The sequence below is a fragment of the Pecten maximus genome, chromosome 5 (genome assembly GCF_902652985.1).
Source record: "Pecten maximus chromosome 5, xPecMax1.1, whole genome shotgun sequence".
Classification (NCBI taxonomy): Eukaryota; Metazoa; Mollusca; class Bivalvia; order Pectinida; family Pectinidae; genus Pecten; species Pecten maximus.
In genome coordinates this window covers 13,372,825-13,397,892 of record NC_047019.1, presented here as the reverse complement: position 1 = coordinate 13,397,892, position 25,068 = coordinate 13,372,825, and the positions used below count along the sequence as shown (strand labels likewise).

The window sequence follows — 25,068 nt, the reverse complement described above, 5'->3', positions numbered from 1 at the left end:
AGGAAAAGGTCAACGTACAATGGTACATTGGGGCGAATGCTTGTTACCGTTCTTTCATTGCTGAACATAACAAGGAAAACAATTTCGTGCCAAATATACGTACATGTACCAGTGTGGGGAAAATGTAATCAACACCAGCGAAAACTAATGATATATTTGGCACTGAAGTATCCAACCAAAGCTACCACAGTCACGCAAGCACACATCAAAAACCGAGACTACTTTCGCTTTCGTATTAATACATGTTGTTTTGAGAAATGTTCTCATATGAACTAGGAGTTACTGAAGATAAGCGAATCAATTCCATGATATTTGTCATATTTTAACATTTATCAAAAATACGAACATCGGCTGAATCCCCATTTAGCCCAATATTGCAACGCCCTGTCTAAGCTACCGATTTCTGATATATAAATGTAACTAAGCCACAGACAATGTTAATTAAGATTTTTCAGTGTTAATATAAACAATGTATTTTTGAATTATTACAAATGTAAATCTTGATGATAGTATATCAAATCAATCACCAGAACTATACTCGTACGTCGAGAGCAATCCGATATCAATATTACTACGGTATGTTTGAAGACGTTTAGTGTTTATAATCATTTGAACATTTCTTTAATCATATTGCTCACTTATAGAGTATAATTGACAATTAAAAAGCAAAAAATGCACGTCTTCTCGCCTTTGCAAAATAGTCGTCATCTTGGACTCAGTTACTGGAATCCAGACAGGCGACAACAGTATATGTTTTAAATATGCTTCCGAAAGGGGGAGACAATGTTCAGCGATTTTAAAGTTTTGATATCAACGTAGTATACATAAAATACTGCAAATACTGCTAAAAAGAATAAGATGTAGTGCTCTTAGCTGTAAGATCAATTTTATTCGGATTGCGGATGGAAGGAATGTGTATCGTTTAGAAAGTATTGCAGTCGCCTTCTAGCCTCGGGCCCGGAGGATTTGCTCTTTAGGTGGATCGGTAGAGCGACGGACTGTCGAGCAGAGGGTCGCGGTTCGATCCCCGGTAAGGGCTCACAACTCACTTCCTTGTTATAATTGCAAGCTTATGTAGCATAATTCAATATTACCCATCACTTACACAATGAGTGTCTCCTTGTACCATAGAGGAATCGGCGTACAGACAAAAGCTGTCCATGAACGGGTTGTAGGTTATGTTGAAGGGCCCGGGGTTAGGATCTTGGATGGAATACACCAACGCGTCATCCATATCGAAACATTCATCTGATTGGGTGGTACTATTGGCGGGAAAACAGGCGATGGGCCCCGCCCCCTGTGCCGATATATCGTGAAAAGTCGGTGCAGTAGAAGCCTGAGCATTGGACAGGGAAGTCATCTGGAAGAGAAATTCAGAAAAACATTGTTCACATATACGAACAATGCAAGAGTCTAAGGCGTTGATGCAAACTGTAAAAAGAAGTATTTTTGACATGTAACTGGCACAGGTAGGAATACAATTTGACCGACAACACATTCTGAAGCATACCTTCAATGAATAGATGTTTATGAAAAACCTTGCAATTTTAATGCCAGAATGTTTACATTGTGTGTGGATGTGTGATTTTCTCTTGGTTCTTTTCGACATCTAAATACATGTATATCTAGTCTACGTCAACGTAGAAGTAGCGAATTTATTTCGGGTTGGTTTTGTTCCACCAAATGGCAAAACAGAAGGCAAAGAATGAAATTCTGGACAGAGAAAGGGGGTTGCATCTTTTATTTATTTATTTACTTTTTTTTATTCTGGCATGTATACCACACTGGTCACGTTTTACACAAAACTGTTTAATTTTTTTTTAAATTCAAAACATAGAGGTGTGATATTGTATATGTTTATTACTCACGATAGAATTCTATGAAATGTAAGTCATGGAACTTTCAATAGAACCCTAGCTTGTTGAGTATTATGTATATTACAATAGATAGAATCAATATGTCACAGGATGATACTCCAGGAAACTGAGATGTGTCCTCGTGTCTGTGAGGAGTTTGTCATTAGTAATGCTTTCTTCACTACCATGTCACGCCTCGTGTTTCAAGCCTTAACTTGCCTCAAGTTTCTCCTTAAAGAAATACGATCTGTACCTACTATCTATAGTTACTCTTTGATATCTTTACACTGTGACCATCTGGGGATGACTCGACACGCCTCTAATTGTGCTTTACACCCGTTTAAGGATGTCTCGTGATTGTTTTTCACTCCACATAAAAATACCAGGTGATTTAATCTCTGACGCTGTTCAACTTAAAATTAGTCATTACTGCTAGGATGTCCGGGTTGTCTGAAGTTATAAATTCACTAACAACAGCGTTTTCTGGAACGTTGAATAGTGTCAGGTTAATTTCGTTTGTTTTCGTTTTTTGTTTTGTTTTTGATTTTTGTTTTGATTTCTTTGTTTGTTTTTTGTTTGTTTTGTATTTTTTGTTTCTTTTCGCTTCTTTTCATCTCTTTTATCCTTTTCTCTCTGATTCGCCTACTGGGATATTTGTTGTATTTCCTACCTATAAACTTGTACCTATAACTTTACAACAGTCCTTTTTGTTGGATTTTGTCCAAAATAATTTTTTCTGTTGTAATAAAATTCATGTTCCTCCTCCTTGTAAAATATTTTTAGTGGACAATAATGAGTTCTTGCTGTGTCATGTAAGGGTTGTACGTGTACAAAGGCGTTGTCGTAAAACTATGTAGATCCGAGAAAAAATATCTGTGATACTTTTTAAAATGACGACGAATGAAAAACTATATCCGGAATATCTTATGCTTTGAAGATTGGCCAAGATTATTGCCATTTTTCATACGTGCATGTCCGCGGTAAGAGATATTGCTTTAACTCATTTGAATAGTAACACGATTAAGAAAATATGCACATGCACTTCGCGTATGTTTTGAAATCCAATATCAAAAATTATGAAAATTGAAAATGATGGGGGCTTTTTCACTTCTCCGTCCAGTCAAAAACCAGATTTTGACATTTTTTCCCTATCTAGAGTTTTCTCTGCAGATGCTTTTAAGTATCATCACTTTAGACCCTTTGAATCATTGAGGGGTCCTAGAAGGAAGAAACAGCTGTACGATGCACTGTAGTTCATTTAGCCTAACTGATTTTTTTTTATTAAGAAGTGTTAATATCTTGTGTTTCTTTGATACAATCCTTTGATATACAAAACTCGAGGTGATTAAGTTACGGTTTCAATGCTTATAGTTACATACTTACTTTGTTGACACAAGACTCCCTTGAAATCTCCCTGACACATACAGTATGGTCCCACGGGTGTGTCGACACACCCTACGTTTGTCCCGCACGTTCCAGGCTGACAGGCCACCAGACTCTCACAATACACACCTTCAACACAATGGACAGACAGACGATAAATATTGAATTATAAAAAAAAAGACACGTTATTTATCAAAAACAAAATTCTTGAAAGGATAATTGCATTCATGAAATTTTGATGTGGAGTATATACAAATGAAACGCATACAAGGTGAAGTTATATAAATTATTTTAGAATATTTTAATCTCATTTAAATTAATTATAGAACAAAACTGTGACGCATTAACAAGGTCCAATATATTAAAGGATTAGCTTGAATGTATATTTTATGTTATGGAGCTATATTACAAAAACGCGAAGCGGTTTATGATGATAATACACTCCGGCTTTTCGTGTTATAGCTCAATAATATAGAATGATATATTCAAGTTAATCCTTATGATTTAATATACTCTACACAATCAATATATATGTGTGAAAATTAACATTTAATGAGGAACTCTTTTCTCTTATTACCCTGCTGGATCAGCCAATCAAAAGCGACGTCATCTTTTACGTTATGGACTGATAACGTGGATTTTTTTAGCCAATGAAAATGCCTGTTACAAGCAGGATTGAACTACACATTATATACGACTACACTTTTATATATCAAACAATCTTTATTGTGAAATTTATTTTTTTAGATATCTGATTAGTAATTATCCGAAATATATATCTGCGTGTGATATCTATTGAATACTTTTTTTTTTAATGTTTTTGTTGTTGTTGTTTTTTTCAAGAAAAACGACCTTTTGTATGTACCCAGACAGTCTATAGGTTCCAGTTGTATCTTTGTGTACAGGTTAGTTGACTTTTTCATTTTCCATTAATTTTTCTTTAGTTCCCTGTTTCTTATTAAAACATCAATAACCCATACATCAAACTTTATTTATTTCGAATACTTTATATGATATAATATTATTAAACCAAACTAATGATAATCTGTATACCATTATGAACTTCCATCAGACTTTCAGGTGTCACACATGGAGGCCTATTTAGCCCACCAATATGTTTATAATTATGATATAACAACATCAGAAACTACGGTTCGGTCGAACTTTCTACCAAACACTTTAACACTAAAATGTGCGATCATTACATATTACTAGACATAAAGGTTGAAAATAATTTATTTACCTGTAAACTGATCCGGGCAAAAACACTGTATCCCTACAGCGCCTTCAGTGCAGCTTCCACCGTTCAGACAGGAAACAGGGGTACACGTGGTTGGCACAGTTGGGGATGTCCATAGTGACGTCGTAGAACCACGAGTGGACGTTGTACTCCCGGAAGTACTGTCTGACACCGCCGTGGACAATGCTGAACTCCATCTTGCCGGAGAAGTTGTAGGCGTTTCCAGTTCACCCGCCGTCTCAGTTGCAAGCGAAGATTGTAATCCATCTTGCGTTTGTCTCACTGCCGCCCAACCTCTTTCCTCTTCAACATCCTCCTCCTCGTCTAGGTCGTCTGTTTCATCGCTATCTTCCTCTAAATTTGCGCCTACATATGTTGGTTTACTGATGATGTGGATGACCACGATCAAAACTAAGGCGATTCTACAAGGGGACTTCATCAGGACTTGGTCGTCTCGTGTCGCATGTTTGCTCAACAAATCCTCGTACTTATGTATGAGTCACATCTGTAAAACAGGATATTATTCAATCAGTGATGGCAGCGAAAAACTAGACGTCTTACCCACATATGCATTACGCTATAGAGAGAGTTGCTTAAAACCTAGATAGGGTGTGAGACAATTTGCTTTTATTTGTGTTCATTCATAAAAATGATACACATTCCACAAAGAAATTATGAAATTGGATAAATTATTAAGTCAGTAACACTTTCTTACTATATAGTTGACTATTTGTTCAAGCTCATTTCGATTTCCTCGAATTCTCTTTTGTATTTTTAGATATTTGGCATCTACATGTAGCATCACTAACGTGTCCTCTAGATGACCAAAACAGATATATATATAGTGAAGTTATATATTCATTACAAGGAATATATTCTATGGTGGCACTAGATAAGCATATGTATATTCAAATGATCTTTTTGATATTGCTAAATGTTCAATTATATTAAATTGGTTATTATATCGAATCAGGACACATCCTTTTTAACGTGTGTCTTGCAGTTATGCTGGCCGTTTTCGATTCTCCTACATTGGCTTTTGGATGCCATTAACGTTTGGATCCTAGCATCAATAACAAGATTTACAATATCAAAGAATGAAATATCTTTGATAATCGTGATGATTTTAGTTTCACAAGTGTTAATTTTCCATTTCTAGATAGTAACATCCCTGCTTTCTCTACCTACAGTGTTTTCATGCCGAGTTGCCTCGATATTCAAGGGCTTGATCCAATTTCCGTGACATATGTACTGGCGAATGTAACAATTAAACGCTTGGATAGGTTGGTGAGGTGAAGGTTGGTGAGTGGTGAGGTGAAGGTTGGTGTGGTGAAGGTTGGTGAGTGGTGAGGTGAAGGTTGGTGAGGTGAAGGTCGGTGAGGTGAAGGTTGGTGAGGTGAAGGTTGGTGAGGTGAAGGTTGGTGAGTGGTGAGGTGAAGGTTGGAGAGGTGAATGTCGGTGAGGTGAAGGTTGGTGTGGTGAAGGTTGGTGAGTGGTGAGGTGAAGGTTGGTGAGTGGTGAGGTGAAGATTGGTGTGGTGAAGGTTGGTGAGTGGTGAGGTGAAGGTTGGTGAGGTGAAGGTTGGTGAGGTGAAGGTTGGTGAGGTGAAGGTTGGAGAGGTGAAGGTTGGTGAGGTGAAGGTTGGAGAGGTGAAGGTTGGTGAGGTGAAGGTTGGTGAGGTGAAGGTTGGTGAGGTGAAGGTTGGAGAGGTGAAGGTTGGTGAGGTGAAGGTTGGTGAGGTGAAGGTTGGAGAGGTGAAGGTTGGTGAGTGGTGAGGTGAAGGTTGGTGAGGTGAAGGTTGGTGAGGTGAAGGTTGGAGAGGTGAAGGTTGGAGAGGTGAAGGTTGGTGAGGTGAAGGTTGGAGAGGTGAAGGTTGGTGAGGTGAAGGTTGGAGAGGTGAAGGTTGGTGAGGTGAAGGTTGGTGAGGTGAAGGGTGTAGAGGTGAAGGTTGTAGAGGTGAAGGTTTGTGAAAACATGCGAAAGTTGTTTTGGCGACATCATGATTTCATTTGGAAATATTCTATTTCTGTATGCGATATGAAGTCATACATGTTTGATGCTTTTTGACATGCCTATTGGTTTCGTTGTCGTCTGCCTAATTCTCATTTTAATAAAGGGATGTAACCGTAATTTGACCTAGATTTGTATCACGCTTGTTGTTGAGGAAGGAGAAGACATTCGCCCTATCGAATCACTTGGTTTAACTATCCTGGTAATTTTCTTAGAGCTTCCATGTAAATCGTTTTTGTTCGCATTTTACCCTTATTCTATCAATTTTGAGTTGAAAGTCTGGTTTTGTTATCATGCTAATATTCTGGATTGTTTACATACAATGTATGGTGGTTTTATTTCTAGTTACCTGTGTTTGTTAAAGTGTGTTAAAGCTTTGTAAACATGACTCGACGGGCAGCTATAATTATTGATTCCAAATCATTTGACCTGAAAACAGAGACGCTATATACATGTACTATACTTTGTTTCGATATCAACATTTCACACTAAACCGCTACTCATTTTTTTTTTCATTTAAAAGTATTAATTTGTAATCAACAATGTACCACATACTAGAATCGGTTTATTTGATATTCAGAAAAATATCTATTTCCTTTTAAATTTTGATATGAAAAGAACTTACATTTGTTTAAAAAAATATCCTAAAAAAATCGTCTTAAATAATTACGAATATGATGCTGGTATCTAAATCTAATAAGTCTAAACAAATTTCACATACGTAATATACATGTATATCAAAGGATAAAAAAGACGTCAACTATTGTTATTTAAACAAATGATCACAACAATATAATTTCCATTCTTTGGCTAGTGCAACAAAGAAGTAATACATATTGTTCTTAAACATGGTATCCTCAGAAGTCACAAAGACATTCGTTTTTATGCAAAGAATTTGTTTTCACACACGTATACTATGACAGTTTCTTTTGCCAGCGGAAAGCGAACAAAAAGACGAAACATATTCTGATCGCAGTAAAAATATTAATAAAAAGTACATTCAGGTGGACAAGATAACAATAGAGTGGTTTTTGGCACACTGTCAGTGGGAACAGTCCTTTGTCACATGTATTGTCTAGTATTTAAAAAGAAATCAGATAGGATCTACTGTTGTAAGCTCCTTAACTGACCTAGCATACCTGTAAGATGAATGTTCTTTGTGCAGGTTATGAATAAGTTCTTTCTATTCTTCTACAGATCAGGATGAATATCTTCTTATCCCGCCCATAAAACAATAGCAAAAAAATGTTTGAAAATGCCTGTATTTGGAAGCCCGGGTGTAACATACGTTCATAAATAAAATGTGTTTGTGACAGACCGGAAGCGTTATCCAACGACTTATCAAATAAACCAGACCTTAACTGAAATTCACTTACTTTAAAAGTTTAGATTGACAGATTGATCTGAAATCAGAACATGACATTCACATTTTTCTAAGGACCAAGTTTGGACGCATGTGTTAACAATCTCTGTATAAAAATCTTTGACAGGATTGTGATTCATACTTAAAGAAATATTATAGTTATTCAAATTATAAGAGCAATGTTATGAAAATATATTTGAATGATTTTTCTTTGTACACGTCGTCAATAAAAAAAAGAATATACACACTGCTTTTTAGACGTTTTTTGATGTCTATAAAAGGCATCTATTCATATTCTGTTAGACTTATCCTTTATCCCAAAAGTACCGAACTGATTAAGTTTAGGGGGTGATGTATCTCCTGTCCTCTATTCCAGTATTTTGTTCAGGTCTATTTTATTTTTTAAAATAAAAATTCCTTCTGGATGTCCATTCTGTTCCTTTAGCATCACTGACAGGTCATAAAAGGTCAAGGCATCCCCTTTTATAAATTGTGCATGCCAATTATGAAACCTGATATCGTTTAAACTATTTTCTTTTACGTAGCAACATAATTTTGTGTGTGTGGTGTGTATGGTGGTGGTTGTGGTGGTGGTGATGGTGGTGGTGGGGAGGGGGATCTAATCTAGCACAAACTAAAAGAAATTTCTGATTAAATAAACATAACTGGGTTTTGTAAACCAGATTTCACTTTCGCATGCAGACTTGTTTATAATGATACCCGTATGATACTGCATTTAGAAATGAACGAAGGTCGACTATTAAATTGTATCTGTCATTAATGGGTCACGCCCAGACTCAGTTAAGTAAACACATACGAATACTTGTATGTCTCATTCAGTCGTAGATATAAATCCCCTTATTGTTGATATTTATCGTGACGCCAATGTATACAGATACAGAACACGAGACCAATTAGACCGGCGACACGGTTAAACCGGGTACCCTACAACACGCGGGGATTGGTAGTTATAGTAAAGCCTTGTAAAGAAGCTGTCAAGATGGGGGTGCAGTTTTATGATATCCTGGTGTCAATATTTGTTTCCATTCGTCGTGTAAATAGTATAAATAGACCCAGTGGAGCATGAATAACCTCGCTGTGCGACATTTACCTCCACCCTGAACCGGTTTACAAAGTCATGATAGTTCCTACACAAATTGACTTTTCTTGGTTCAACATTGCGGAAATATTTAGTCTAAAATCCATTATATATGTCATTGCCTTCATTGTACACGTGAAATGACAACAAACTGTTCTGTCACCTTTGTGTATTAGCAATGCAAACGAAGAGTTATATTGAGAGATAAGTCCAGTATTCCACGCCATTGATTGGAATTTGTTATAATCTAGATAAAGCAGACACTGATGGCTGTATATTCAATGGGAACTTTCTTGTTCCCATTATGTGAGACAAATATCTGAACAATTTAGTATCTTTAAAATCATATACTATAGTAGTTCTCATTGAACTCGCCTTTGTTTTGGTATGTGTTTTAGTTATGTGAATACAATATGACTTCACAGCTATTTCCATTTAGAACTATAACATCACCATATTTGGATTTAATCATTTTATACTTGGTACACATGTGATTCTTCAGTCAAATAACTCCTATGTTAGTATGTGACATTTCTCGGTGACCCAAAGATAATCGGTTTGTCTCTGGATTAGGAGCGAAGGGTTGATAATCCACTCTCGACCTTAACAATGAGGTTTTGACTAACATCAATACGGGTTTATTATGATTCATTCCTGAACTGAGTGGATTAACCATTTACTTTAAAAATCACTGCTTTCGTGGGAGTCACCGTAATACACAAATACATACTTTGTAGGTTACGCTTATGTTTTTATTTTGGACAACATTTTCCTGACTGGTTTACTGATACATTTGATTCTGAATATGCTCTCGTGTATCATTTTAAAATAACTCTATATTGAATTATATTTCCCGTGTATGCCTGGTGAGAGTTTATGTGTCAAAGTTTTGTGTTTTCGGGAGGCTGTGTTATTTGCCTTCTTTTGAGAATGTAGAACTGATGTTGACTTTATAGTGCTACCTCACTGAAATAATTCTGACGAAGACACCAATCAGGACACAGCACCAGGTCACATTATACTGACAAGTTTGAGTTTGTAATATGTACCCTGACTATATAATCAATTAAGCACTTTGACAGCTTAACATATCGTTAACGAATGCAAAATAAGTAAAATATTTTCGATATATTTTCCAATGGGCAAATTAAGGTTTATCTTCATATCATCGTATTCATTCGTAGGACGTTTGGCTTTATTTAACAAAGTATGTATAGTTACGATATATTTCTAGAGAGGGAATATCAGTAACTATGAGACAAACGTTGATTGAAGTATAATATTATATAATAATATGCGTTAATAACTGACGAAACATTACATTATTACACGGACCCGATAATGAGATAAACAAACAAAAAAGTAGCCAAAATCATAAAATCGTGTTTCAATATTAACAGGGTTTTAATGGTTCAGTGTCTACCATGTTTTTGTTGTTGTTCTGATTAAACTGTTTGATTATCCAACATTGCTCAATTTGATGGAGAATCATGTGTAAACACTTTTCCAGAGTCCAAGACCTTGGAGCAGAATAATATAACTTGTCGGTTTAGACTTGCTGTGCCTCGAACTTCGTTAACCATTGTCTATGGAATTGTTTGTAACATAACGAGTCGCTGGTGGTTAGCTTTTGTCAGTATAAAATAACGGGTGTGTGGTGCGATTCTACCGTGTACAGGTATAGCATTTCAGAGTGACAGTACTATAAAATGACTCTAGAAAGTTCTCTTCAACCGTGTACTTGCATGGTATTTTATCCTCGATAAACTTACGGTAATCTACACTCGATAAACTTATTCACGGTATTTTATACTCTATACACTTACAAACAGATATGTTATTTCATACTCGATAAACGTGTACGGTAATTTATACTCCATAAACTTACATACGGTATATTTTACTCGATAAACTTACATACGTTAATTTATACTCTATAAACTTACATACGGTAATTTATACTCCATAAACGTACATACGGTATTTTATACTCGATAAACTTACATACGGTAACTTATACTCGATAAACTTACATACGGTAATTTATACTCCATAAACGTACATACGGTATTTTATACTCGATAAACTTACATACGGTAATTTATACTCCATAAACGTACATACGGTATTTTTTAGTCGATAAACTTACATACAGTATGTAATATGTATTATAAATTTACGTACCGTATAAGCATACTCGATACCAACGTAAATGCCTTATAAATACCTTATGTAGTTGTTTGTATACATTATTTTCTTAAGATACATAAATTTCAATATCATTATAAGAACATTAAGGTTTACATTTAAGATCCCTCGAGACAACAACATTATCTGATCAAATGTTTTATATATAACACGGACCCTGTTCAGGAAATATCGACAGTATGAATGACAACGCAATTTACATTTCACACAGCTGACGCCCAGGATAACACATTGTGGTGACTATATCTATATATCTTATGTTTCCATCGGTCAGATTTTCATTTTAAGGAAAGAAGACTCCTACTTTATTGAATATGTGCTTATAATATGTAATTTGAATAACACAAGACATTTTTGACTCTGTGTTGACGCAGTATTGTAACTTAATACATACCATATAATGCGACCCGGTCTCTAGTTATCGGCTCCAAAAGTTTCGGGTTGTGTTGTTTACTTAGTTATTATTTGTAAGATAATCAATTTAGGCTGTAGATATAAGATATGGAACACATTTTCAAGTTGTTTGTCTGTTTGAATGCTATTGTAAGCGGTAAGCAATGTCAAAACATACATGTTGATGACCTAGATGAGAGAGATTTCCCACAGAAAAGCACATCAGTTATGTAAGTGATGTTGTCGTCAGAGATGCTAGGGAACACATACAGCTGTTTCGTCCTTCTGGGACTCGTCAGTTAATTATGTTAGGAGCATGCAGCTGTTTCGTCCTTCTGGGACTCGTCAGTTATGTTAGGAGCATGCAGCTGTTTCGTCCTTCTGGGACTCGTCAGTTATGTTAGGAGCATGCAGCTGTTTCGTACTTCTAGGTCTTGCCAGAGACATCATGCATCTTGGACTCGTTAGATAAATAAGGGGAAAATAGCTGTTTCGTTAATCTTGGACTCGTCAGTGGTGCTACGGACATCATGAAGCAGTTTCTTTCTCATAGAAGTCGTCAGGAATGCTTGGCAAATCTTACAGCTGTTTCGTCTTTCTGGGGGTCGTCAGTGATGTTAGGAGCATAAGCTATTTCGTTCTTCTAGGACTCGTCAGTGGTGCTAGGGGCATCATACAGCTGTTTCGTCTTTCTAGGACTCTTACGTCATGTAAGGGACTTACAGTTGTTTCGTCCTTCTAGAACTCGTCAGTGATGTCAAGGACATCATGCAGCTGTTTCGTCCTTCTGTAACTCTTTAGTGATTCTACGGACATCATAATGCGTAAGAGCTTAAACAAGCTCTAAAATATAGATCTTAAGTGCATTATTTAATCCATTTCGTATTTTTGGGTATTGTTTGATTTAAAAGATCATGAAATACACAGCATCCTCTGAGCCCGTCTCGTGCCCTGCAGGTAGGGCGTAAGAATTTTATCTGCTGCCCCCATTGCATGATCGTAAGAGGCGACTAAATTTGGGATCTTATCTTTTCTCTTCTTTCTTTACAACTTTCTTCTTCCTAATGTCTCGCTTGCCAATTGCCTCACTTTTGGCCTTTAGTTGAGCGTTCGCCCCTGTGAGGAAGGCTTTGGGTTCTGTCTCCTAGCCGAGACATACCAGAGTCTTTAAAAACGGTAGTTACTACTCCTGCTTAGCGCTCAGCATATTGGGAGTGGGACGACTGGTTCGCCCGTTGTCAGTATACTGTGACCGGGTGAGGTGTGCTGCTGGGTGTCTTCGGCAGTATGCTTCAGTGAGGTAGCACTATAAATCGGCAAAAGTTCCGGCCTATCATAAGGAGACTTAATACGAACATACCGCAGCCTCCCAAAACACACATACGCACTCACCACACTCATCCATATCGCACGCACAAGAGGCCGTCCTTAAATGACCTTAGCTGTTAATAGGACGTTAAACAAAATAAACTAAACCAAACCAAACTGATCCCGTCTCAACCGGTGATTTAAAAAAATACCCATTGATATCTTATTTTAGAATGTAATTCGTGACAACAAGAGAAAATGACAGCATATGTAGGTATAAAGTAATACATGGCATGTTACGTTTATGTCCTATTAATGCATGTTATGTGCACAGCTACCGATAACGCCGCGAAGAGGATCACGGGTATGTGACGTCACATCCGGCACGTTTGGATATCAGATCGTTTAATGTCTATAATGTTTCATCATAAAAACATACTTGCGAAAGTCATTAATGCATACCATTAAGCGTGTTTATGACTTCGAGTGTGATTTTATCATCCTGACAAACAGTTTTATTTAGATATCTTACTAGTGAAAGTGAAAGTAAAGTTTTATTTCAGGAAGTTTATGTCCTGTAGAACCTGTCCACCATATTGACGGGGGTGAAGGATATCTTAACACTTCCGTGGTCGGATAGAGGCGGTGGTACATGCTATTAAGACTTGTTAACTCACGGCCTTGATGTTACATTTGTTTTAAGTATACACTAGACTCCTTGTGTTAAATGTCAATTATAGATTCGTCATAATCATTAGAATGTTGCGCACGTCTATTTCAATAACAGTAATACATAATAGCAAATTAAACACTCATTCGTAAATAGAAATTATCTAGCGATTTCACCAAATGCTTAAGATAAACAAAGCAATAGTTTTGCCACGACTAGGAGTTTGCATATCAATAATGAAGTTTTGTCCTCCTTTAGAATAAATGATACCGAAAATACACAGAAATATTATTCAAACTAGATGGCATTGAACCGTTTGTATTTATGATTATATAAATACAATGATGTATATCGTATATTGCGATGTTGTATATGCAATTATCCATTACGTTTTGCCGCTTGGTTTCAGGACTTTCAAGAAAGTTATACATCCTGATATTTCACTCTGATAACACTATAAATGTCCATCACTTTATCCCATTATGTATGTCTTATATGTCCTTACAATGTGAGAGGACGCATAATCCTAAACAAATAGATAATTTCGTCTCGAGCATGACATCACCTTCCCATGCAAATGTAATGTCAGTGTACTGCGCATTATGATATACGATAGATTAATTGAGGTTTTGTTCCTCACCCCAGTCGAGGTCAATTTAGGACGGTGATCACGAGGATGGGCCAATTCCAAGGTCATTTTCCACTGCCATTACGCTGAAGTATCTCTACGCCTAACTAGTCACCACATTATAACAATGGGCTGACCGGTCCTTGCCTTTTCCTATTCAAAATGGAATGTCCAATATTTTGTTGTAAGTACATGTTTTAAAGACATATTTTCAAACGCTCAGTACTAAGGTGAAAAGCGAGGAATTAAAATGCATTATGATACAAGAGAAGATTTTCATTCCAATTTAATGGTCAGAAAATCACACCCTTCACAAATATTAGTATAGTACCCAATTTTTATTATCTACGCTATTATTCTTTTATCTATAAAAATCTCTGTTCTTTTATAAAGGGTTTCCGATGCAGTAACAAAGAGTTACGAAAATACACAGAATACATTCATTTTCTTTTACAAATCAATATTTGGCTGCACTTCGGTGATTCGAATCCAGGTTCGTTTCATTTAAAAAAATGAAAGTTGAATTTCACATCGCAATGCTAAACAATTTTCTATAGCATTGCAATGCCTAATTTCAAATTGATTTATGAATATGCATGAGAAACTAAAATGTAAATTTTAGGGAAATGACCCAATTACAACAGGAAAACGTAGTATATCCCTCGCCAGTGGAGGGTTAACTAAGCATTTGACGTTTATTATCAAGTAATCATTATAACATATGAGATACAGGTAATTTATAGTAAATGCATACCTTATATAAACATACGAAAAAAAGCAAAACGTGATTGAAATTAAACAATAATAAAAGTAGGGAAGGGAATTAATGGTGACTGATGTCATTAGCAGTCATCAATAATGGCCAGAAGGTCCCTTCGCTAAGACCATCCCCTTTTTATTGAAGCCGTAGGCCAAAGGGCCATATGTCTACGGTAAGTATCAACATATGTACCTGTCAACATCCATATCAATCAGTCAACAACAACATTCAGGTATTCAAGATAAAGGTAATCTGTCTTTGCATTTACAATGTAGTACAAACAATTATGAATTATGTGATGAATATATTGAAAAGTACAAAACGAATATATTCAGAAATTGGTTCTATGCAACACAAGGTAGCTGCAATAATATTAATTTACAGAATGTATTTTTCCATACGATATTTCAGTGGTGTTTAATCTATCGATACACAGATTAACACCTTGCGTCCATAATGATTAAATTATAGGCTTAAACACTTTGACAGATACCAAAACTGTGAGATGCTATGCTATGCGAGACCAGACTTTGGATGGACCAAACTCATTCTATTAATTGTTTTATGTTAAAAAAAAATCGTCTATAATAAGAATTAGTACATTTGTTCTCTTTATATTTACTGTATTGTTTTTTATACAAAGGACTGTCAGGTAAATTTCTTTTTTTGAAAAACATCTTGTCGTAATTAAAATGTCACTAGGCTATTTAGACAGTGTCATGAATGGTTGCCAGCCAGAATTCAGGAAAGCCGGGGATCAAGTTTAAAGACAGATGTAAGTAACACTGTGTGTTAATATCCAGCAGACCTCTTTAGTCTCTCTGCCAAGGGAGTTCCAGACATTTGATCTATAACTAATCTGGTCACGTCATCAGCTCGTTACTAAGTATTTATTTATTCTGTCATAGTCAAGTTTATTTTCATCGATTAAATGTTACCTACGGTGCATTGTAAGGAGTGATACCAAATGCCAACACGCGAAAATGTTATCGAAAAAATGAAAAAAGTGATGTATCATTATTTTATTTATCACCTATTCCATCAAACAGTACAGTATATAAATATCATCGTTAAATAACAAATATTGACATAACAGGTGATTTAATACCAAATTACTATAACTTTGCTCCATCCAAAGTGTTACCACGTTGTAATTCTTGCACATACCTTTTATACATTCAAATAATGAAACCACGGACAGAAAATTTCAATATGAACCATAAATGTCAAATGTAATTTTAAAATATATATACCAAGTTCGGGCTGCATTCAATTTTTTTTATAAGAATATTGATAATGCATCTGAAGTACATGAAATTATATATGTATAAATACACTTTGAAATTTACATTTTACATTTTCTATATAACTTACATTCAAGTCATCATGTTTTCATATCGTCTATATAGCCTAAAAGTACATTGTCAATCACACCGACAATAGTATGTTTACACCCTTTACGCCGGGATGTGGTGTCTCAAGTACATTTCGTATATATTTATCAACTTTTAAGTAAATTCAGTTCAAAAAGCTATATCATCACACAACATTTTGAAAAGGATACAGTTGCGATGTCACCAGAAGCCACACACATGACTTTTACTGGTTTCGCGGTATCAACCTATATTTACGGTATGTAATGAAATAAATGATCTAATATATATATATATATATAACAACAATGATACAATGCTACACATTTCTAATTGAGCATTTATTACTCCTATTTCAAGCTGCATAGCACAACCAGTTGCGATGGTTGAAAAGATAGAACTCATATCTGCTTTTTTTAATGCTTTAAGAAACGATTAAGCTTCATCACAATAAGTTCTTATATATATACCGCCATAAACAATGTTTATTCGTGTAAATAATCTGTCTTACAAGTGCTTACGAAAAGACATTTTCTTGTAAAAATAAAGATTTTCTAGACATTCGATAGTCTATATGGCCTATGAGTACGAGAGAGTCTTCAGTCCCCGAATGACCCTACCTAGCCCCAATCACAAAGTACCAAGCAGACCCCGTATAATGAAATCATTTCACGTATCAGATTTCGGCATTTATTCCCTCAGAGAGTCGAGTTACATATATCGCACGTCCGGATTTCTATAAAACACACACAAACACAGGTATAATACATTCTAAGAACATTGAGCACGCCTCCTATGTATTGGCCTCATGTCTGCTATCCAAATCAGTCACGGAGAGATAATGCATTATTTATAGATGACGTCGTTCTTTTAGGAATCGGCCTGAGGCACAGTGTTACTTTTATAGAGTAGGTACACGGACACCAAAGGAACCTGCTGACACTAAACAAGGTATCATGTATCAAAGATTTACACAGATATCTATGACATGGAAGCAATGAGGATGGTCAAAATTTTACACTAGAAACATGAATGTATATCGAATTATCAAACCAGGAACGCGTCTTCGTTTTTGAACTAAAAGATAAATACCATTAGGAACCTACTGTAATTCGACGTGCACACAAAACTCAAAATCGATGGAATGAGGGTAAAGCATGCTAAATAAGACCAAGCGTTCCGAAAGGGAAAGCGCCATACAAACCTGTGACTGATCCGTGTAAAGTTACCTCATTAAAATGATAACCAGGGTGACGTCAATGGAACTACCGGGTATAGCAATGAGGATCGACAACATCTGACGTCATACAGCACAAGGAAATATAATAGGAAGTCGAATAGGAAATAAGTCTAAGTTTCTCAATCAGTGCTGATAGAAGGTACTGTCATATTTTAACATTTATAAAAAATATAGTACATGTAATTACATGTACTCTAATTCACTTTGTCGAAAAAGCAAATTTACCTTCTTATTTATATTTTATATTCGTACTGGTTCCTTAAGACATTTATGTTTCACAAACAAAAATGAGATATCGTGTTGTTCATGCATTTGAAAATACAGCCACGTCATATCTATATACAAATCATTAGCCTATCATGTTGCTATGAAATATGCAATGTAATTTGGTATTATGAATCACACGATGTATGTGCCAGGGTTTTTATTAGCAAAGAATTAGTAATAATGATATAAATGCAAAAAATGCTCCACCAGATTTCTTGCTTTTCGTTACTTACATTTCATGGCACACATTTTGATTCTTTCATCAATTAGACGTGAAAGGAGAAGCTTGATTTAATATACACTGGTCGTACATACTCACGGAAATAGGGCAGTCGCAATAATCAAGTTGATTTCATAATCGGCTCTTTGCCTTTTGAAAGAAGAAACTTTGCTATTTATTATTAGTCATTGTTCTGACATTCATTTGTACGAATTATAGCTCTTCAACATCTTAGTTATAGGGATTGAAACCTTCTGATTATAATATTCGATAAAATAGGAGACGCTTACCCTTTCAGGACACCTGGTCTAAATATTTCGAGTGAACATAGCGGAAATAAAACGGGAAACTTAATATTCAATATCTTAATGCTTCCATACGATCGAAAATGTGGGGTAAACCATCCACACTATTAATAAGAGAATTATGTACAATTTAAAATGCTGCCAAGATCAAAATGTGTTAACTGTATTACACTTTTGGCTTTATGACAGATTGAAACCACAAGCAGATAAAGAATTCACCAATAAATAACCTTATAATAACAAAGATGCAGACATGTGGATGTGTGAAAGTATTGTAGAATTTTTCTAGATATTATCCAGGGGGTCAAACTGGATGTGAGAAGAAATCTGAACTCCATGTCCACCACCCTGTGACAAAAGACCCGTACACTTGGCACTGATGAACTGAAGTAGAATTTACCTTTTTATTACCTTTTAAATAAACCACTCATGCTGAGGAAAACTTTCTTTCTTATCGACATTTCACGTTTAAATCACACCAGCGAGTCGCGGGCTGTAAACGATCTTAACAATGTCTAATAATGCGCTAGAGCGTTTATGATATGTTACTGGGTTCAATTTGGATTCAGGTGACGAGAACGTAAAGTCAAATATACAGCAAAGGTATTCATGAATATGTACCATCTACGTATACCGGTATTCAGCGTAAAAAAGAGAAAATTGGGCTTTATTGTATCTCGTACCATATACTCGTGGAAAACACCTAGGATATGATGGCTTTTTTTCATGTTTTCTTAATTTTATTCTTCACCGAAGCCGATATCAAATGAATTCACAAAGTGCAAAATCTAATAAAAGAATATTTACAACACGAAATTAGGTTTGAGAACAAGATTAACCAAGTCATTGTAGTCATTGAAACCTGTTTGGGAACAATACTCGTATATTTAAAAGCAAGCTATATTAATGCATATAAAGTACTATCCTGCAACTACGTAAAGAAAAAAACAATAGATTATACATACCAGATTTATAGCTAACTTAACAAGTACAACATGTATACTTCATATAATTGGTGATTTACGCAAAAACAATTTCTTTATTATTAAGACAACAATGCGCAATTAAACGATTTTTCGTTAAAAACAAAAATACTTTAAAAAATTGTCTGCAAAGACCGCCGATCGGGGTTTCAATTGTTACCTAATTATTGCATATCAGCCCCTTTATGAAGGTCAACTGCCTATAAAGGTCATATTGTCATTGAATGGTCTTTATATAGAGGTTAAAATACATATGTAGGTTCAGAAATGATTATATTAAATAGAAATTAGTTGTTCAACGTTAATAAAATCCATAGTATATGTTTGTAAATATTTTTTTTATAATTAGAATATTCATAAAATGTTAGTATAAAATGCATGAAAATTTATTTTTCATAAACATTTATGCTTGATATTATATACTTTAGATAATGTTTATGAATGAAATCAATTTAAGATTGCATTTGGCAATTCAGCATTTTCTGTAAACATGGGGTGATTTTGTCAATGTACATGTATAATACGCTATGATTGAATTATTGGGCGTGTTTGGATCAGTCGAATGTGTTTGATAACTGATAATATGAGATAAACAAGGTAAATTATATGCTGCCTTTATCTGAGAATAATGTATTGGAGATATATCTGTTATCACTTCCACATTCACGTTAAATCTTATTTAATTTAAAAGCACTATACGAAATAGCAGCGAATCCGCTCTAACGACTATATGGAGGCATAATGTATTCATTACGTTCCACGGTCTGGAGATTACAGGTACGGGTACTTAGGTATGGACGAGGAATCCTATTGTGAAATCTACCTAGGTAATCTAGGGTCTTACCAAACCGGAGATAACACAGGGGAAGGGAATGTCGAAAATAGGTCATTTCATGCTGAGAAATGATTGCCAATTAAGTGTGGCGTTGTTCATTGCCTTGCCTTCACCTAGATCAATCGACCAGGTAGGGCAAGGAGTGCTACTGTTGTAATGAAATGGATAAGACAACCCTTCAGCTACAGACTGGCACATCAATCCACCCGGAATAAGATTACATACGGCAACAACGCAATAACACAGAAAATGTGGCCACACCCTGGCCCTTATAGGCTATTGTCCAGTCACACGGAATGACAAGCAAACACGTTCCCAGGTGATCACATTCAAGCAAGATGGACCGGTGTTTAACACATAATATGCCAAACACTCAGCAGACACTAGCTACCTGTGTCACATTCCATGTCTAACATTTCAGAGAGATTACCCACCCCGGACATTGTAGTGTGTTTGTACTTAACGTAGATACGTGATAAGTGAAAGTTTACTAAATAACACAATGTTACGGATATATCTGAGACACTACATGATATACATGTATAACTACAAAAGTTGTTATTTCCGAGAATGTTTTTCTTATTTTTTTTTTTTTTATAAAGTAAATCTCGAATAAAAATAATAGACAAAATTGTTTCCTTTCATTATGTTAAAGAAAAAAAAGACTTTTTGTTTCAGTTGTTTTGGTAAAAAAAGTAAAATTGTGACCATCATAAACATAAAAACAACATTTCATAATTGTTTTTTATCTGCTTATTAAAAGTTATTCACCTAGTAATCTGAAGTGTGTTTGTTATACAGTCGGTTGGTGTACTTTCTGAAACTATTGTGACCGATTTTTGCCTGTGAAGCCGGTATAGGTACAATTTGTGTAAGGCTGTACGTTCGGGTATTCTTAAACCAACAGTATCTACCTCTATCAGGGACTCTCTCGTTACATCTTTGTAGTCTGAGACATGTCTCGGTATATTCAATGTTGTTATGCAGATTTTGTGAAATTTGAAATTAGATATGACAAACTATTAACAAAGACCCCCAACCCAGCGAACACCATACTCCGCGTTTTCCACGGTTATCATATTAAGACATTACTCCCACTCTCATATCATCTTGTATCTCATCTTCAGTGTGCCGACGATCTCAGCTGTTGCGAGGGAATACAACCCCAAACAAAATCTTCATATATCTATTGGCATATCCTAATCTGTATATCCATCAAATTAAAATATCCACTTGTCTACATGTACATATCGAGGTTTATAAATTGTTTCCAATAAGGCTGCTGTCAACATGACATGGAAAGCCGTACTACTGAGAGATAGTGCGGATTTTCAGTATTGAATACTTCGTTTCTATGACAAGGTCATCAGTATGAGCCTCAGTACAGTATTGTTAATCGTCGTGTTTCTCCAGGTACATCAATGTATGTGTCCTGTTGTGGTACTGATAATACTCTGTAATCCGCCAGACATACCAAGAAGCTAAACAGCTCTATCCCTATAGGACATTTCCATTTCAATAATACGTACAAATTCCTAACCCAAGGTTCATATATATGGCCATGTACTTATCCCTCCCTCCCCCCACCCCTCCCTCAGATAAGTATTATATATATAAATAGCATAGTTTGTATCAAGCCTCGAAAGTCCCTATATAAAAAAGTAAGGGTCATATCGTCCAGTATAAATCATAGGACAGTGCCTGGCGTTCCTGGTGTATATTAACTGACATGCATTTTACACGTCATGAAAATGATCCCTCGACACTGCATTTTCATATTTATCTATTAGATATCCTATATGGCGCACCACTTTTGTTTTTCGTTCCCCTACAACGACGGTTTCACTTTCCATCGCGTTATCAATATATATTATATTATCACTATAACTCTAACACGGAAACAGAAGTTAAACTAGACGTTTAACACATATCATATTTTCACATTTTCTTTGTGAGGGAAAATACTGTGTAAACATATGTAATTACTTATATAAATATACAGTGCTGATTAGAACCGTTAGTATTAATTCCGATATATTTCCCCATGTCAAGCAGTATAATGAATGCCCAGCTACACACAGTTCATGTGATAAGTTCTAGTTTTAAGAGTGTCATGCTAGGAAACGAGGTTTAAAAAAAGACCGACTACACCTATTCAACACCGGAAGTGGCTGATATGTCATCCAGTCAGGAGAGTGTCGTAAAACGAGTCTTTAGAATAAGACTGACAAGAAAGGCCAGACTTAAAATACTACTGGTATTCATAGAGAAATACACTAATTAGTCACAAGAGGTAAATACTTCACAATACTTAAAAGGAAATTAGAGTGTATGGAAATACAAATTGTATACAACATCACTGAATATGTAAGAATGAATGACCAATTCATTCAAAAATTCAGAAATAGATTTTAATAAGGTAATTGATATTGGACATTTTATCCGGAGCATGTTTAGCTTTAATTTCTGTAAACGAAAAGCAATCATGTATTACTGTTGCCAAACCATTAACATTTGTCACAAAAATATATTCAATGGTGTAACAGGGATAATCTAAATAAAATAAAGATCTTCTGAACACCTATTTTAGTATCTTATGCAAAGTTATATTGCTAAGTATACTCGTTAAGAGGATGCCATAGCAGAAACTGGATTCTGAGAGTACAGGTATATTGTTTCTGCACACTCAGTACTTGTCCTATAATTTGAAACTATTGAGGACGCCTAATTGCTGACGTCTTGATTAATTTAACTCCTAATTAACATACAAGTAAATAAAACATGTTGTCATGATGAAAATTATATTTCATAATGAACACAGCATCGATTGATGACAGGAAAGTTGTCTTACTATTTTTAATGCACTAACTAGTGACAAAACACCAAACAGGGGTACATGATATACAACGCCCATGTTTCACTTGAAACATCAATAACTGGTAACATAATTTGTTTAAGTGACATGTAAACTGGACACTGCTAAATGATATTGCCTATACGTAAAAATTAAATTTTATGTAAACCTTTTATACAGTAAAATAACGAAGAAAGTGGAAAGCTTAACAATTAAATTCACTTATGTGGTGACTGAAGCGTTTCTTTTAATACGTTATAAATCTAGAATTACCATATGAAAACAGTGTATATAGATTTACGTTAACAGGAAAAATGTCATGTTTTGTATAAGATTACACGCGGAGCGGTAGGCCGACAGCAGTCGTTCACTTTGATCACACCTGTAAAACTGACATACCTTGTAGCATCCTCCATCATGGTTTATCGTATTAGAAAGGTAACATAATCGTAGGTATCTTTAACACAAACAAGTGGATATGTTCAGAAATCGAAGACTCTGATATAAATCATTTTCTTACTTGATTCACTATTCCCCGAAAACCTACCCTAATCATACTGCACATAGTACATTTGCTATTTAAATAATTATATGTACATTGACTATACTTATATAGTCACTTTCATTTTAACTTTAAGTATTGTATTAAAATCATTAAATATACATATGGGACAAATTAACACTTATAATTAAAATTACACTTTTTCAGTTAAATTATTTTTTGAATATTAGAATATCTAACTTTTATACATACCTTATGAGGATGCAAACTCCAATTTAATTTGAAACTTTATTCCCGAAATGATTTCACTAAATAATTCCAAAAGCTTAAGGAGTGGGAAAACAGGTAGCACGCATACACACAGGCGAGATATCGCAATTGAAGATGAAACACAATAAATCCAGGTAAGATCTTTTAGAAGGAAATCACGTGCGTCTTCACTTATCAGACAAATATCGTTGTTGATTAATCTTCACTATCTCTGTGATAGATGGCTTGATTTGGGTACAAGCTAGCATACAGATTAATGTCTTTTCGTCATTTCTGTACAAATTTAGCAAAATCTGTCGTCGAAAAAGCACGAGGAGACAGTTGACAGAAGGTCAGTGTTGTGTGAACTTGGACTCCGCCTCATACCAGGAGCTCTGACGTTTAAACATTTTGTCAATACACATGTACATAGAGGTATTGGGTATGTACACACCGGAGTGAAACAGGCCCAGAAACCTGTAGGCTTAAGTGTAAGGTATCACCTATTCTGTCACATTCTCCGCTGATCCTTAACATAGCACTAAGGGCCGGGTTCACTTTAAATATTAAAGGAAACAGCGGTGCAGAACGTCTTGTCCCTGAGAAATGATCCGATATACTGAACTGGCTATTTGTGACAGTGTTAAGTTCTGAACGATTAAGATACGGGCTTTATAAAACAACGGGGGCAGTGTTCTTTTATTGCAAGGTATATCATTGGCTTTTCTTAATGCATTCATTCATTTAAGGGATCAGGGTAGATTAAAGACGGTTGTATTTATATATCCTCATTGTTAGACAATGTTTTGTTAGTACTAGTGTACATTTATCCTTATTGTTAAATACATGTTTTGTTTTCGTTTTAGATATCTTCAGTAAATGGTTATAGTCGCTCTGTGTAAGTTTTTGCAGAAATCGCATTTACTACGTCTGCCTAAATAGCTCATACTTTTGAGCGTCATCTGTCAATTCAATGACTATATGGAGGATCACTTGTGGGGCTTAACCGGAAACCCTCCATTTGACGTCCTACAAATATTTCGTCCTTCTAGGAAACGTGTGCGATTCTAGTGACCAAAAGCGTAGGATTGTAGAAGGAGTGTTCTATACATTAATCGTCACTAGATATTGGGAAAATACAGGAAAGGTGCACTTACTGCAATTATATGTTCTGACTTCAAAAGAACATGAAAGTGCTGATATTCTGAACCATACCACTATTTCAAAGAATGGAAACTTTGGTTCCCAAACAGAGTTTATCGCACAAGCTCGTTCAAACGAAAGTACAAAATATGAAAACGTATACACATTAACAGCATTTT

General features: G+C 35.3%; 2 protein-coding genes across 2 annotated transcripts in view; both read right to left on the bottom strand.

The window, feature by feature from the left end:
* LOC117327218 (protocadherin Fat 4-like) overlaps positions 1 to 1,353 on the bottom strand; it is a 30,468-nt gene extending 29,115 nt beyond the window's left edge. Inside the window, exon 1 of the mRNA XM_033884088.1 lies at positions 1,106 to 1,353. Within this exon, the coding sequence (XP_033739979.1) occupies positions 1,106 to 1,234 (129 nt within the window). The 5' untranslated portion in view covers positions 1,235 to 1,353. The remainder of the gene's footprint in view (positions 1 to 1,105) is intronic.
* Positions 1,263 to 24,236, bottom strand: LOC117328315 (protein jagged-1-like). The gene is made up of 4 exons (XM_033885838.1): positions 23,750 to 24,236; positions 4,483 to 4,984; positions 3,240 to 3,368; positions 1,263 to 1,360 (listed from the first exon to the last, which is right to left on the bottom strand). The coding sequence occupies exons 2-4, from the start codon at positions 4,916 to 4,918 to the stop codon at positions 1,263 to 1,265; spliced, it is 663 nt and encodes a 220-aa protein (XP_033741729.1). The 5' UTR covers positions 4,919 to 4,984; positions 23,750 to 24,236.
* Between the last annotated feature and the right edge of the window lie 832 nt (positions 24,237 to 25,068).

Coding starts and splice junctions, on each gene's coding strand:
- LOC117328315 (XM_033885838.1), bottom strand. CDS start 4,918: ATGAAGTCCCCTTGTAGAATCGCCTTAGTTTTGATCGTGGTCATCCAC. Junction 3,369..4,482: donor TTGCCCGGATCAGTTTACAG/GTAAATAAATTA, acceptor ATTGTGTTGAAG/GTGTGTATTGTGAGAGTCTG. Junction 1,361..3,239: donor GGGAGTCTTGTGTCAACAAA/GTAAGTATGTAA, acceptor TTTCTCTTCCAG/ATGACTTCCCTGTCCAATGC.